A 14,220-nucleotide genomic window follows, 5' to 3' on the forward strand; every position below is an offset into this window, starting at 1 on the left:
TATAAAATCACAAAAATAATCTTATCACATGTAGTAGCATGTAAAACATAATGTATATAGACCAATGCAAATGTATCTAAAAGTAGAGCTGTCGCTTTAACGTGATCATTTACTGCAATTGGTAAATGGTCTGCACTTACTTAGTGCCATTTTTAACCTTAGTGGTTACCAAATGTGCTTTACACAGTGTCCCATTCACCCATTCACACACACACACACTCATACACCAATGGTGGCAGAGCTGCCATGCAAGGCACTAGCCTGCCATTGGGAGCAACTTGGGGTTCAGTGTCTTGCCCAAGGACACTTCGGCATGTGGAGTCATGTGGGCCAGGAATCGAACCGCCAACCCTGCGATTAGTGGCCAACCCTGACATCTGAGCCACAGCTGCCCCTGTGCAATTATATATATATATATATAAATAGCATCTACGTGTATGCTATTTTCACGGTGTAAATAGCAACCAAATGCATCTTCTTTGCACTAAATAAAGGGGTGTGAATAGGATCTGCCAACAGCATCAGATACTATTTACAACCCTTATTACAGTTAATACTAACATACAGTATAGGGGCATCACTGCAGCATGTTTAATGCGTTTATTTAAAGTCCCACAGATACCCTAAACCAACCCCTAAACCTAACCCTAACCTTCTATTACAAAAGTTAACCATGGTTACCATAGTATCACCATGGTATTTTGTGGTAAAATCATAGTAAATACAAAATTAAGCATGTTTATTATATTAACTCCATATTGGTGTATTTATACCATGGTTAATTGCATTAAAACTATGGCTTTCACAAAACAAAAACATTGGTACTACAATATTACTATAGTAAAACCATGGTTAATTTCACCCAGATCAAACCTCCCCGACCGTCACGTTACCAAATCCCTGTTAGAAAAATCATGCTTTATATAAAATGTTATGTATTATTATAAGTAGTATTAAAGGAAATGATGAGAGTGGAGACAGGAAAAAGGATGGGAAAAAGTAGGACAAAAGGCGGTATCGAACCCAGGTCAGCCGCACGAAAAAAACGCATCCACATCGTCGTTACACCCCATGCCATAGCAACGACACAGGGGCCGCGGTTTTTCTACTAAACTATTGGAGTGCAAATAGCTGTGATGTGAGGCAAGTGCTATTAACACCTAGTGCAAATAGTCACTCCAGAAAAAAAAAAGACACAGTACCTTATAAAATGTCCTTGTATTGGACTCTCAGTGCTACATCCAAATAGCTTGACTCCTCCAGTTTGTGTTTGTCTAAGACACATGGACTCTCACATTAAAATCAACAAGTAATTCATAATCGTACCTTTATAAGACCTAGTTTACTGAAGTTTCTAATTAACCTAAAGTGTTTTGGAGTTAATATCGCCCTTTCTCCACTTGTCTCTGCCAGAGCTCATCTATAAAGAGGTGATGAACTTCGAGGAGAGAACGAAGAATGGTGTTGTGAAGGGACAGCCCTCTCCCTCAGGTACTCTCTGTGCATAAGCTATGCTTCTGTAAGTCAATTTAAAGTGATTTCAGCTGTTTATGAGAAACCCTCCATTGTGAGTGCTCCATCTGTCCCTTTTCCCTCCATCTAGTTTTTGTGGAACAGAACATGTCAATAAGTTATCCCTTGCAAAAAAATCACCATGAGAACAATAGTTTCCAAAATCAGTTATTATTACCATAAAAAATAAAGCCATAAATAAACATCTTCCTTGAATTATTGTATGAAGTTTCTAGAATTTTTATGCCATTTCGTTACTAGCAATAACTAGTATTTAATAACTAAATGATATTTTGGCGGAAACTATGGAAAGCATGGTACATTTTCGAAAGGGAGACAATGCTGTCTGTAGTAGTCTATGCTAAATTTAACTGGGAATGCATCTTATGTACTAACACTTGATATCAACTTACAGAGGATTACAGACCTGTTTTTGTTAAGACTTGTTGGGGTCTATTCACACAGGATAAGCTGAGAAACCAGCTACCCATCGGACATTCTTTTGTTCCTAGAATGTTTGCAGAACAGAGATTTAAAGAGATAGTTCACCCAAAAATGTAAATTCTCTCATCATTTACTCAAGCATTTTAAAAGAATATATCAGCTCTGTGTGACCTCACAATGCAAGTGATTGGGTACCAAATTTTAGAAGCTCCAAAAATCATATAAAGGCAGCATAAATGTAATCCATAAGACTCCATCTTCAGAAGTGATATGATACGTGTGGGAGGGAAATATATCAATGTTTAAGCCCTTTTTGCAATTAATACCAACATGCAACATGCCACCTACTGGTCAGAGAAGAGAATTTATAGTAAAATAGGACTTAAATATTGATCTGTTTCAATCACTACAAAAATCAGCAAGACCACTTACAGCGGTCAAAAAGGCTGGCTAGCTCACGTTTACATGCTCACAAACAGTGAAGATGGACACAAGAATGCATCCTGTGTGAACACACCCTTATTGTTTTGTTTTTTCCTTACACTGCAACAGGATTGTAACAGGATATCAGAGTATCAGTATGATAAAAAAGCTGCTACAGGAATGTACTTGGCTGATAAAGTTATCTTGTATAAGGATCCTTTTTACTGTCCTAAAATGTTGTGAACTGACATGCAAATTGTGCCCTAATGTTAAAAGGTGCACATAGTGCAACACATATAATTTGATCTATTATATAGTATATTTGTATGACTGTATATTGTGACTGTGTATGCATCGTTCATAATTAAGGCTGGAGTCCATGGCCTGTAAGTTCTCATCCGTATTATTATGTCAGACAATTCACAATAATCCTTAACCTCAGCCAAGCTTAAATATTTTTAGGATTTGATCATTAAACTTTTTTATTTCAAACTTTGCTATTTCGTTAGCAAAGAAAGGTAGAAATTATCGTTAAATCTGTATAAAATTCATAAAATGTATGGAAGTCTATGGAGAGTCCCCACAATTATATAAAACAAGTTTGTGTGTGTGTGTGTGTGTGTGTGTGTGTGTGTGTGTGTGTGTGTGTGTGTGTGTGTGTGTGTGTGTGTGTGTGTGTGTATTAGTGCGGTATATGCGTGTCTGCAGAATGATATCTTGCAGCACTGAGGGCAGGTGACAGACAGACAGTGGCACAAACTGCAGTTATTTCTGTATCCTGCAATATCACCCTTCTACTAACATCTAAACACATGAAAAAATTTGGTATTTTGGTATTTATTTTGCATTTTTTGCCCATCTTTACCTGGCCTCATTCTATCTGTCTCTCTCACTTTAAACCTCTCTCTCTCTCTCTCTCTCTCTCTCTCTGTCTCAATCTCTCTCTCTCTCTCTCTCTCTCTCTCTCTCTCTCTCTCTCTCAGTCGGTCAGCCTCCCCCCTTTGTAGTTAAGTGCTTGTGCTGAAGACAGCAGTCGCAATGCAGCTCCGTATTTCGCAGCAGTGTTTTCTTTTTGTTTTTTTGTGTGTGTGTGTGTGTGTGTGTGTGTCACTATCTGGGTTAGTGTGTTGAGTTGTATGTGTCTTGATCTCACAGTGACTGTGTCTGTGCATTAGTGTGTGTAAAACAACACACACGTGTCTATAACATTACTAAGAGTTTAACTAAGAGATGTGTTTTTATTGGATTGTATTATTTACCAAATTATATTTGTGAAATGTTTTTACAGGTGTTAGAAATAGTGATAGACCCCTGTAGAGTATATTGGCCAGTTCAATAAATCTGCCGAAATTTTGCCATTTTTAGGAAATCTGCATCGGCTATAAAAACATTTCCATTGGCCGATTACGAGAGGTCATAGTGCCTAATTCTAATGACAACATAATTGTAAACATTTTAATAAACATTCTAATAACACATTTTTTGTGAAAATTCTGTAAATATTTTTTGTAAATGTAAGTTTGAACTTCAGCAATTTTATGTAGGCTATGTTTAATTTCCCATCAATAAATGATTATTAAGTATAAAAATGAGTTTATATACTTAAAAAAATTATATAATTATTTATAATATATAGGGATTATATTGGCCATTGGCCACCCTCCAGTATAGATTTATGTTGATAGGCCTTTAAAAAATGTACAAAATAAAATCCATATTGGTTGACTACTAGTTAGGCAGCATCAGAGAGCAAACGTTCAGTGAAAGGACTTAAAGCTATTCTCAACAAACACTGATCACATGCCTGTAAACAAACTTAAAATCTATCGGTGGATGTGATTTCTTAAAGACTCTGGTTTATAGACGTCTTGCACCTGCAGTGGCCCGTTCATGATGTGGCGTTCCATACTAAACAGTGATTCAGTTTGTTTAGTTAAACCTGCACAATTGTAATGGGGTGAAAATAAGTGCTGCCTATAAATTCTCATTCCCTTCCTGTTTTATTAAGGGTCTCGCACTGAATCAGTGATGCGTCCCTTTAAGACGCTCTACCCTGCAGTAACGACACAAACAAGAGATTTATGATCGCTTCTGGGACGTTAGAGGTGTCCGTTGTGGTGCTCAGTTAAGTGAGAATAGAGAGATGTAGCTGAAAGTCTATTTTTCCACTTGAACAGACATTGAAATCAGATGAATGCGACATGTACATTATGACAACATGTGCTGTGATGGGAGCTAATTCAAGCAGTGAGTAAAGGAAAACCAGGGTAATCCAGCAAAGAAAAGCTGCAGGATTGAGCTTTTGAGATATAGTTTAACCCAATAGTGGTAGAAACGGAGGAGAGGAAGTGATCATTAGCCTACATATTATATGAGAAGAACAACTTGAACCGCCAAACAGGTTCAGCCGGTGGCCAACATGACCACTGAACACAGATTTATTTTTATTCAGACTGATTTGCCAATGAATTAGTCAGACAGATTTGTGAATTGTTTTGAGTTTTCACCTGATCATCGACTCAAAAGAAAACTTTGCTCACAAATCGGACATTATTATGTCTTGTGTTCAAGTTTCAAAAATGTACATTATTCACCACAGAAATTCCCATTATTTTTTTAGGCCTGGAAATTATCATTTTAGAATTCCCTGATATTTACATGACCATGGAAATGCTGTAAGTGGCAATGTCAGCTTCTCTCATGTTTGTGGACAATCTGAATTCAACTGGCTATGATATTGTGCAGGACTGGCACATTTGTAGAGTGAAAGTGAGAAAGGGGCTGAAACAGACAGTGAACACACTGTAAAGCTGACAGGGATAAAAACCCTTTGCAGAGCCAATGTCCCCCCCCCTCCATATTTTAAAGGGTGGCTACAGTTTTGCCTTTTATCAAGTTGTGTTGTATTAGCTCCAGCTCCACTATGCAGGCAATCCAAAAAATAGTATGTCATATTTAAAATGTTCATCTAAAAGTGAGGACGTGGACAATGTATTAGAACGTTATTATATATCTAATTCACAACACTTAATCTGTATTAAAGGGCTGTTCCCTATAAAAACTACAGATTTAGCCCATCACTCAAGCAAATGAGCTATTAAAGCTATCATAGGAAGCTGTTTAATGAGGGTATTTGTGTTTGATTTTTATCAAAAGCAGGTGCCTTGATGGTTATTGGATTGGGCAGAATTGCTTCTGAAACACACTGGTAGGGGAATCTAGGTCGTGTGGGTTGTTGATTTATAGGATAGTAAGTGCAACTAGATACTATATATATATATATATATATATATACTTTGTCTTTTCTTTTTTTATTCTTTTTTAATTTACTACAATACTGTTGTAAATTTGTATTTTATTACTTACTGTCAAATGAATAATCAGTCAGTAATGAAGCTGTTTTAAAGGAATAGCTCACCCAAAAATTACAATTCTCTCATCATCCAGTCACTTTCATGCCATCCCAGATATATATATGACTTTATTTATTCTGCTGAATACAAATTAACATTTTTAGAAAAATATTTCAGCACTGCAGGTCAGTACAATGCAGTTAAATGGTGGCCAGACCTTTGAAGGTCCAAAAAGCATATAAAGGAAGCATATAAGTAATACATATGACTCCAGTGGCTAAATACATATCCCCAGAAGTAATGTGATAGGTGTGGGCGAGAAACAGATCATATTTTAAGTCTGTTTTTACTATAAATCTCCACTTTCACTTTCACATTCTTTTTTCCCCCTCTTTTTTCACAGTTTTTTTGTGCATATCGCCACCTACTGGGCAGGGAGGAGAATTTATTTTATCTTGACATCATCCTAAAAACACAGTGCTTAAGACTAGAGGTGCTGAAAACTAATGCGACGGGACCCAACCAAAGTGAGATGCACCAAATGCGTTGTCTGACACGAGTACATACAGGAGTAGACCAACAGTAGAGGGAGGTAGGCTAATAATAGGGTTGTGTTCAATGATATGGCAATAAAACTAACAATAATTTGATGTTTGACACTTTTCTTGTCTGTTGCCACAATATATGTATTGTCTGAATTATAATATTTACTATATTTATAATAATTTGAATGAATACATTCAAATTTAACTGTATTTTTGGGCCTTTCACAGTAAATATTAATATGCGAGTAATTTAATTAAATAATCAGCACATCATGTAATTCATTTGATTTAAAAAAAATTATAATTAAATAGTAAGTGCCATTATTGTGGACTGGTTAAGTGCTCACAGTTTTCAGCTGTTTCTTACATTTGATAAAAGCAGTTGACTTATAATCAATGGCTCAACATCCTACAATATCACCTCAGAACAAAACTTTGTCCATGGACTCCATCTTTAAAGACCCATCTTTCATCCCTGTGGGATATTTGTACACATTTTGTCGTTATTGTACCTTTCGGTCATCTTAAAAACATTCAACGATCCTGTGTTTGTAGTAACTATTAGCCCTGCTAGAGGGCGCTGTGGCTGTTATGTTTATGAGCGGTTCTCCTTTTCGTTGTAACCGTTTTTTCTGTTACTTCCCTTAGCGCAGGTGCAGCCATGAACAGCAGCGAGAGCCTCCCTCCCTCCTCCTCCGTCAACGACATTTCCTCCATGTCCACTGATCAGACCCTGGCATCCGACACCGACAGCAGCCTGGAGACCACCGCTGGACCGCTGGGGTGCTGCAGGTGACTAACCGCCTGCCTGCGCAACCCCATGTTCTTCAGAAGGTGAACGGCCCCTGCAAATCCGACTGAGTGTAAATTCACAACCTCTCCAAAATGTATAAGAATATAATTACGGGGGGGATAGGGGGAAATGTGAGAAAAAATTACTACATGCGTAAAATATGTATAAAAATGTATGCATTTTCATTCAACGAAAACGTCTGAATATGTATATTTACGAATCTTCAATAGTTGCTTTGCTTTGAATCCCCCTCATATGGCATCCAAAAAGAAAAAAAAAGAAAATGAAGATTAAAAAAAAATATTTATGGACTTAATCGGGCATCTCTGTAAAGTGTACATTGACTGGCTAATATTTAAAACCTTGCGATTTTCTGTGCTTCAGTCGATGTGGCAGGGTGTATTTTTATTTTAATGAGCATTGTACAATATCGAACACCCTCGTCTTTCCCCCTAATGTAATGTTTTTTTGCTTGTTCTGAAACTCCTGAACGGGTTCTGACTGGCTTGTGTATATGTGTGCAAATCCAGTTAGAGTAAAAATGTGTACAATGGCGCCCCCTATCTTTTGTAAATATGTAATTCTGTACAGCATGAGAGTGGGACTGACGGCCAGTAGAGGGAGTACTCGCACACCTTGCCACATCACAGCTGTCACCTTTGTTCCCTTTGCCTGTAGTCTTGCATGGTCAGAGAAAAATACAAATGTAATTAAGCTAATTATAACATATACAAATATAGAGAACCTTGTTTATATAACATGTAAGGAGCTCTGGCAAGCCAAAGGGTGAGTTTGGGCATTTCTGATGGTCGTTGGAGTGTGTTTTACAGGAAGCCAATGGGGGGGTACAAGCACTGTTGCTCTGTATACTAAATTGGGCATCACTTACAACAGCCCTGTCTTTGTGTTTGTGAAACTCACCCTATCTATGGCCCACTTAACAGGCAACAGCCTTGCATGCTACAACTTCACCACGGAAAGGTTTCTCATGTCAGACAGATGTTTGGTTAGGGGGCGTCACATCTTCAAGGTGTGCTAGGCTCAACAATAAGGATGAACTGAAGGTCCGTGGCAAGTTTGAGAGAGTTTCGTCTTAGTTGCCACATGGTCAGTACATTCTACCTTCGATGATCATGTATGTGTGTTTTAATGCCTTGCAAATGTAAGACATTTGGATTTATGTGATGTATTGAACATTTTTACCAATTGTTCTGATTTAAATGTGTAACCAAGATAATGTTAAATAGCTTGCTAACATATATTGAATGAAATTGTGAGAATGACTGGTGAGAATGATAGTCTTAAAAGACTCAAAACATATAAACAAATCAGGGGGGGGCAACAAAAACGGGTAACATTTTACAATAAGCTTGTATATGTTAAAGGAATATTCCGGGTTCATTACAAGTTAAGCTCAATCGACAGCATTTGAGGCATAATGTTGGTTACTACAAATGTAATTTCGACTTGTCCCTCCTCCTTTTTTCCCTGGGTTACAGTCATGCACTTACAATGGAAGTGAATGGGGCCAATCTGTAAATGTTAAAATAGTACTGTTTCAAAAGTATAGACACAAGACTCAAACAATATACGTGTTAACACGATTAACCAATCATGTTAACCAATTTATATCTAATTTTGAAGCCATGACAACGTAACGTAAACATTATAACCCTAACGACCATCAAAATGACGATTTAAAGGTGCACTCAGTCATTATTTCCTCATTGAAAAAGTTTTACTCCTAAAGAAATTAATTGTAATTTTGAAACATATGCATAAAATCATGATAACTCACATTAAAATGAAGACTCCAGTCATATCAGTAACCTTATAACAGCTGTTTTATTCTACATGGAGAGGGTCTCCTCATGGGAGCTGCCATGTTAGAATCACATGACCAGCCGAATACTACTAACTGCCCTGTAATTGGACCCCGATTGGGAATAGATGACATTACTCCGACGTCACACCCGCACTTCCGGGTTCTTTCAAGCAGCAGATTTTAATGGTGGAAATATGCAGCGCTGCAGTTTCAAGCTTTATAGAATGTAATAACATCTGTTAATGTTTATAAAGGAATAAATCTATGGTTTACAGTGAAAAGATCATATGCGTTCTTTTCTGTAATATCGGCAAAACAAGTTTAAACTCGGTTCAATGAGCCTGTATGATTATGTCGGATATATAACAGGTTGATGAATACACAATTTGGGTAGGCCCTACTTAGAAATTAAAACTATCATCAGACATACATTATGTCTCTTAACTGCCTAAATTATTTACCCACATACAATAAATAATACTATTTTAATTCAGTATGATCATATTCTATATCAAAACTTAATAACAGCCATTTTAGATTGAGCAATAGTATTTACTGCATTCAAAATAAATGCAAAAACATAATTTTAGCAGTATGACATTATTTGTACTTATCCTGTCACAACCAATAGTCCATGCTCTGCTGTGGTGGAGACGGGCCTGTTCCTCCTGTTATATCGTATATATGGTGGTCTTGATCATGTAAGACCATCGTTAGATCGTATTTGACCTATATTTTTCACAGTAACAGTTTTTGGAAATTAAAAACAGCCATTTGCGATCAGAGTTTGAGCAATTTCTTCGTTTGATATACACCAACAGCTGCTGCGGGTCAATTGTGTCTAATAGAGCAGACACGTTAACAATGACGTGACTTGTGAAATATCATAATTTCTGTAAAGTTTTTCCTGATGCAACGATATGGTGGAATGGTAAATGGCCTTTAGCGGTTACCAAAGCACTTTACACTGTGTCCCGCCCGCACACACACGCACACACACACACACACACACACACACACACACACACACACACACACACACACACACACACACACACACACACACACACACACACACACACACACACACACAAATGATGGCAGAGCTGCCATGCAAGGTGCTAGCCTGTCATTGGGAGCAACTTGGGGTTCATTGTCTTGGCCAAGGACATTTCGGCATGTGGAGTCACGTGGGCCAGGAATCGAACCGCCAACCCTGTGATTAGTGGCCGACCCGCTGTACCACCTGAGCCACAGCCGCCCCTTAAATTTAAAGAAACGGGATGTTCCCCACAAACAGCACTTTTTGGGCAGTTTAATCCCAATTTAAGCGAAGCGCCCATAGACAGCAGTTCTTTTCTGGGCTACAAAAACAAACCGGAATGGGCAGAGTAGAGCGTTTGTTTGTAAACAGTAACTTCATCTATAGTTAATTTCTATAATGCCATTTGTAACTGAAAACTATTGCAAAAATTATTTGAAAGTGCATCCACACCACTAGGTGTCAGTGTCCAAAATGAAAAATTCAAAAAATTACCGAGTGCACTTTTAAACAACTTTACAGCTCAATTAATACACAAGTTTTAACAGAAGAATTAGTGATTTTTTGTAATTATATGCTTCACTTTTCTAACTTTAAACCCTCCAAATATTGGCCCCATTCACTTCCAATGTAAGTGCTAACTGTAAATTCGATTTTTAAAGAAAAGGAGGGTTTTTTGTGGTAAATCAACATTATGCCACATATGCTGTCAGTTGAGCTTGTATTGAACCAGGAATATTCCATTAACATTAATAAATGTATAATGAACTAACAATATTTTTTACAGCATTTATAAATCTTGGTTAATTTTAATTTATTAAAATTGTTCATTGTCATTTCATCATGCGATAACATAATATTTCATGATAAATAAACTGAATACACTGAACAATTCTGTGTTTCTGACATAAAAATAATTATTTTGTATATTTGTGGCCGTGCCAGTGAAAATGTTAACAGGGGAAGCAAAAATCTGAACTACTGAACTGACCGGACCAGCAGAAAAAAAATCATTATTGTTGAGCCCTGCTATGTGTCTAAGACGAACACAAGTTGAAAGCATGTACCTCATCTTAACACTTTCCCACATTTTGTTCTTTGATTGCATCCACTAATCTCATCTCGATATTCATATTTGTGTTGTCTGAAGGGAATCGACTTGCTTACTACCTAAACATAGAATATTATAATCATTTCACAGAAGGACTTTATTTATTAAACCTATTTATTGTCGGAACCTTATTTTGGGAAGTGCCTTGAATAAATGCAGTTTCCTCCAATGAAACACAAATACAGTAAATATAACAGCTACATAGAGAGACCACTGATGGTGGCATCGGATGTGCCAGGTCTGTTTACCCAACCCCACAGTCACCAAGAATCCCTGTTTATGTAATTTCCTAGTGCAGAGATCTTGATCTTGGATCCAGGTCTCATATTAAAGTCACTGTATGTTAAAAGAGGACCTGCACCAAGACAAGTATTTCTACACGGGTACATGTTATAAGACCCAAGAAAACTATAGTGGCCCCGGAAAATATTTGAACACTTAAGCCACACTTAAAATGTATGAATTTGATTGCATTAGGTTACAAAGTATCAAACCAAAAAATGACACTAGACTTTTTCTCAGAACTAACTTCACTTTTCTGAGCCCTTTTTGAACTGGGAAATCAGTTCTTTTCAAGTTTGATCACGTCAAACCAATCAAACGTATTAATGTTGAAATGGTTTACTTAAACAGTGCACTTATGCTATATTTTTGGGAATAAATGTCACTTGATATTTTGTTTTATGTAATGACGTACATTTTTTATCAAGTGTGGCTTACACATCCAAACAATGTTTGGGCCTACTGTGTATTTCATCAATGTAACCCCCTTCACATTTAAATGTTATTCATTTTTAAAAAGACAAGTAATGTAGTTTTAACTTTCAAACACACATGCTGTTTTTAGTAATAGGTAAAAATTAGCTTCATTAAATGAACGTTATGAAGTACACAGTAAATTGAACATATATAATATTTAAGTTGTACGGTTTCGTTTTGTACCTGTATTTGTCCAAATTGATCCATGTACTAAGCATTTTAAATAAAGGGATGAAACAAACATATTTTTTTTATTCATGTAACAAAAGCTTTATTAATTTAAAATTGTATTGCCAAACTCTCATTTTCTAACCCATTCTCACACAGTAACAGTAAAAGTGATGCTATTTCAGCAATATCACACGAGCAAGAGTGCGATATGGCCATATATCGGCACTACTTTGATTCGGCTGCAGGTAACCACAGCAGTGCTGATATAGGGCCATATAGCGCAATTGTGAGTGTGATATTGCTTATATACAACAGTTCAATGAACAAGCACATTTTGAAAAACTGAGAACAGTCATTAAAAACACATTTGTGCATGGAACTACTTTCTTACGTGACGGATCAGAATCTGCCATTGCTGGTTCAAACCAAATTATGCGTCCAAGCCTTCATTAGTAATTCAATAATGTCACTTCAGCAATAGGATCACAGCTTGGGATGTTTCCAACAAGTTATTGGAGAAACAAGGATGGTCAAATTCATCCTATTTTCTCAGTGGAAAAATAGCTGTTCAGCCGGGGGTATTCCTCCCTATTTCGTGGTAGCCGGTGCACAAGAGTCTTTCACTATAGAAACCGCAATCTCCTCCGCTATTTTAAACAGCATGTCCTCTCCAATGTGGAAACTCCGGTAAGAGGTAAGTGCCTTGTGTTTGTGTAATTAATCAGTCTGTTGTGGTTGTTTTCTCGTTTTTTCGTTTTTATATATGAAAGCAAAAACAAATGAACAAACGATACCCGGATCTATTTCCTAGCTTTAGTAGTGTAGTAGTAATATGAGCGATCACGGAGAGTTGTTGAATATAAACACTGAGTGACGCTGACTCATTTATGTCACCAACTGCCTCATATTACACACAAAAATTGTCTTTTGCTGCCACCTGCTGGCTAAAATATGCAATGTCACAAAATTAAATGTGAAGAGACACAAGTAGCTCTTAACACATCTTACACACTCTTACACTTTAGTTTAGAACAGCACGAGCACAAGCGGAGTGATACACATACAGTGAAGCATCAGAGTTCTGATGGGGTGAGATCATCAGTACTCTTGGAACGTCTCTTGTCCAATCAGACTGGAACTAACTGTTGTATGTTTGTTTAGAATTATTAAAAAATACTCTTTATGATTTTTAGGAACAACATTGCATGTTAATTTTCACTTGCAGAAATTCACGTATTTTTTCAGTAACACTCTACATTAGTTAATACATAAGGTATTATAAAGTAAAATAATCAATATATTTTACAACAGTTATTATATAATAATAACTATATAATAACTATAAATATCTATATAATAACTATAAACTATATAACTTTATGATTTTTAGGAAAATACAATTGTATTTTCCATAAATAAAATCCATTTACTAATGCTCACATAAGCAACTTTTAATAAAAAAACATATTATATGTTGACATTAACCAAGATGAATATGCTGTAAATTAATAGATGCATTGTTAATTTATGTTTTGATTTGAAAAACAACACAATTGAAAAACTATTTAATTTATCTAACTATTTATTTTATAATGTATTTTTTGCAATAATTATGTGCTTATGTATTTATCAACCTAACAGTGAAAGGGATGCTATTTGTTCATAATTTCATTTATTATATATACTTTTAGTAAGAACAGTGCATGTTAATTTTCACCTAATTTTGCTTAGTTACATTGAGAAAGTTGATTTGTTTTACAATAAGTTATTTTCGTTAGTTAATATACAAGTTATCATGAACTAACAGTAATCATTTTTGTACAGCATTTATTAACCTTATTTATTATATTCATGTTATGAAAATACAACTGTTCATTGTTCATGCTAGTTTATACTCCATTAACTAACGTTAACATATGCAACTTTTAATCAAATAAATGTATTGCTCTCTTGAGCGCAATCATTAAACCTCAGAATTTTTCAAAAGAAAACCATTTATATCCTCAGTGAATTTTCTATGAATGAACCGTACCGTACAGAGCGAATATAGCCCTGGCCTATAATCAGTTTATTTTGCCAAATTTTCACCATAACAATCTGCATCAAATTACCATTCATACAAAATGTTATGTCATACAGTACAAAGCAATACATGACATCTTTCGAGGACAGAAAGGGGTTTTGGGAGGTCTCCAGTTTGGCAAAACAATTTAAATATGGCTGCTGACGATTTTACAACAGG

General features: G+C 36.1%; 1 protein-coding gene across 9 annotated transcripts in view; it reads left to right on the forward strand.

Annotated features, from left to right (window-relative positions):
* Window positions 1–13,240, forward strand: part of LOC127627527 (mitogen-activated protein kinase 10) — an 88,728-nt gene extending 75,488 nt beyond the window's left edge. For 6 of the 9 annotated variants that reach the window (XM_052103954.1, XM_052103955.1, XM_052103950.1 and 3 more), the window contains 2 exons: window positions 1,414–1,491; window positions 6,931–13,240. In XM_052103954.1, coding sequence (XP_051959914.1) covers window positions 1,414–1,491; window positions 6,931–7,073 — 221 coding nt within the window. In that variant the 3' untranslated portion in view covers window positions 7,074–13,240. Of the gene's footprint in view, window positions 1–1,413; window positions 1,520–6,925 lie in introns of all 9 variants that reach the window. The other 3 variants (XM_052103958.1, XM_052103956.1, XM_052103959.1) reach the window with 3 other exon arrangements.
* Window positions 13,241–14,220: the final 980 nt, after the last annotated feature.

Source organism: Xyrauchen texanus, chromosome 34 (assembly GCF_025860055.1).
Source record: "Xyrauchen texanus isolate HMW12.3.18 chromosome 34, RBS_HiC_50CHRs, whole genome shotgun sequence".
NCBI classification, from domain to species: Eukaryota; Metazoa; Chordata; class Actinopteri; order Cypriniformes; family Catostomidae; genus Xyrauchen; species Xyrauchen texanus.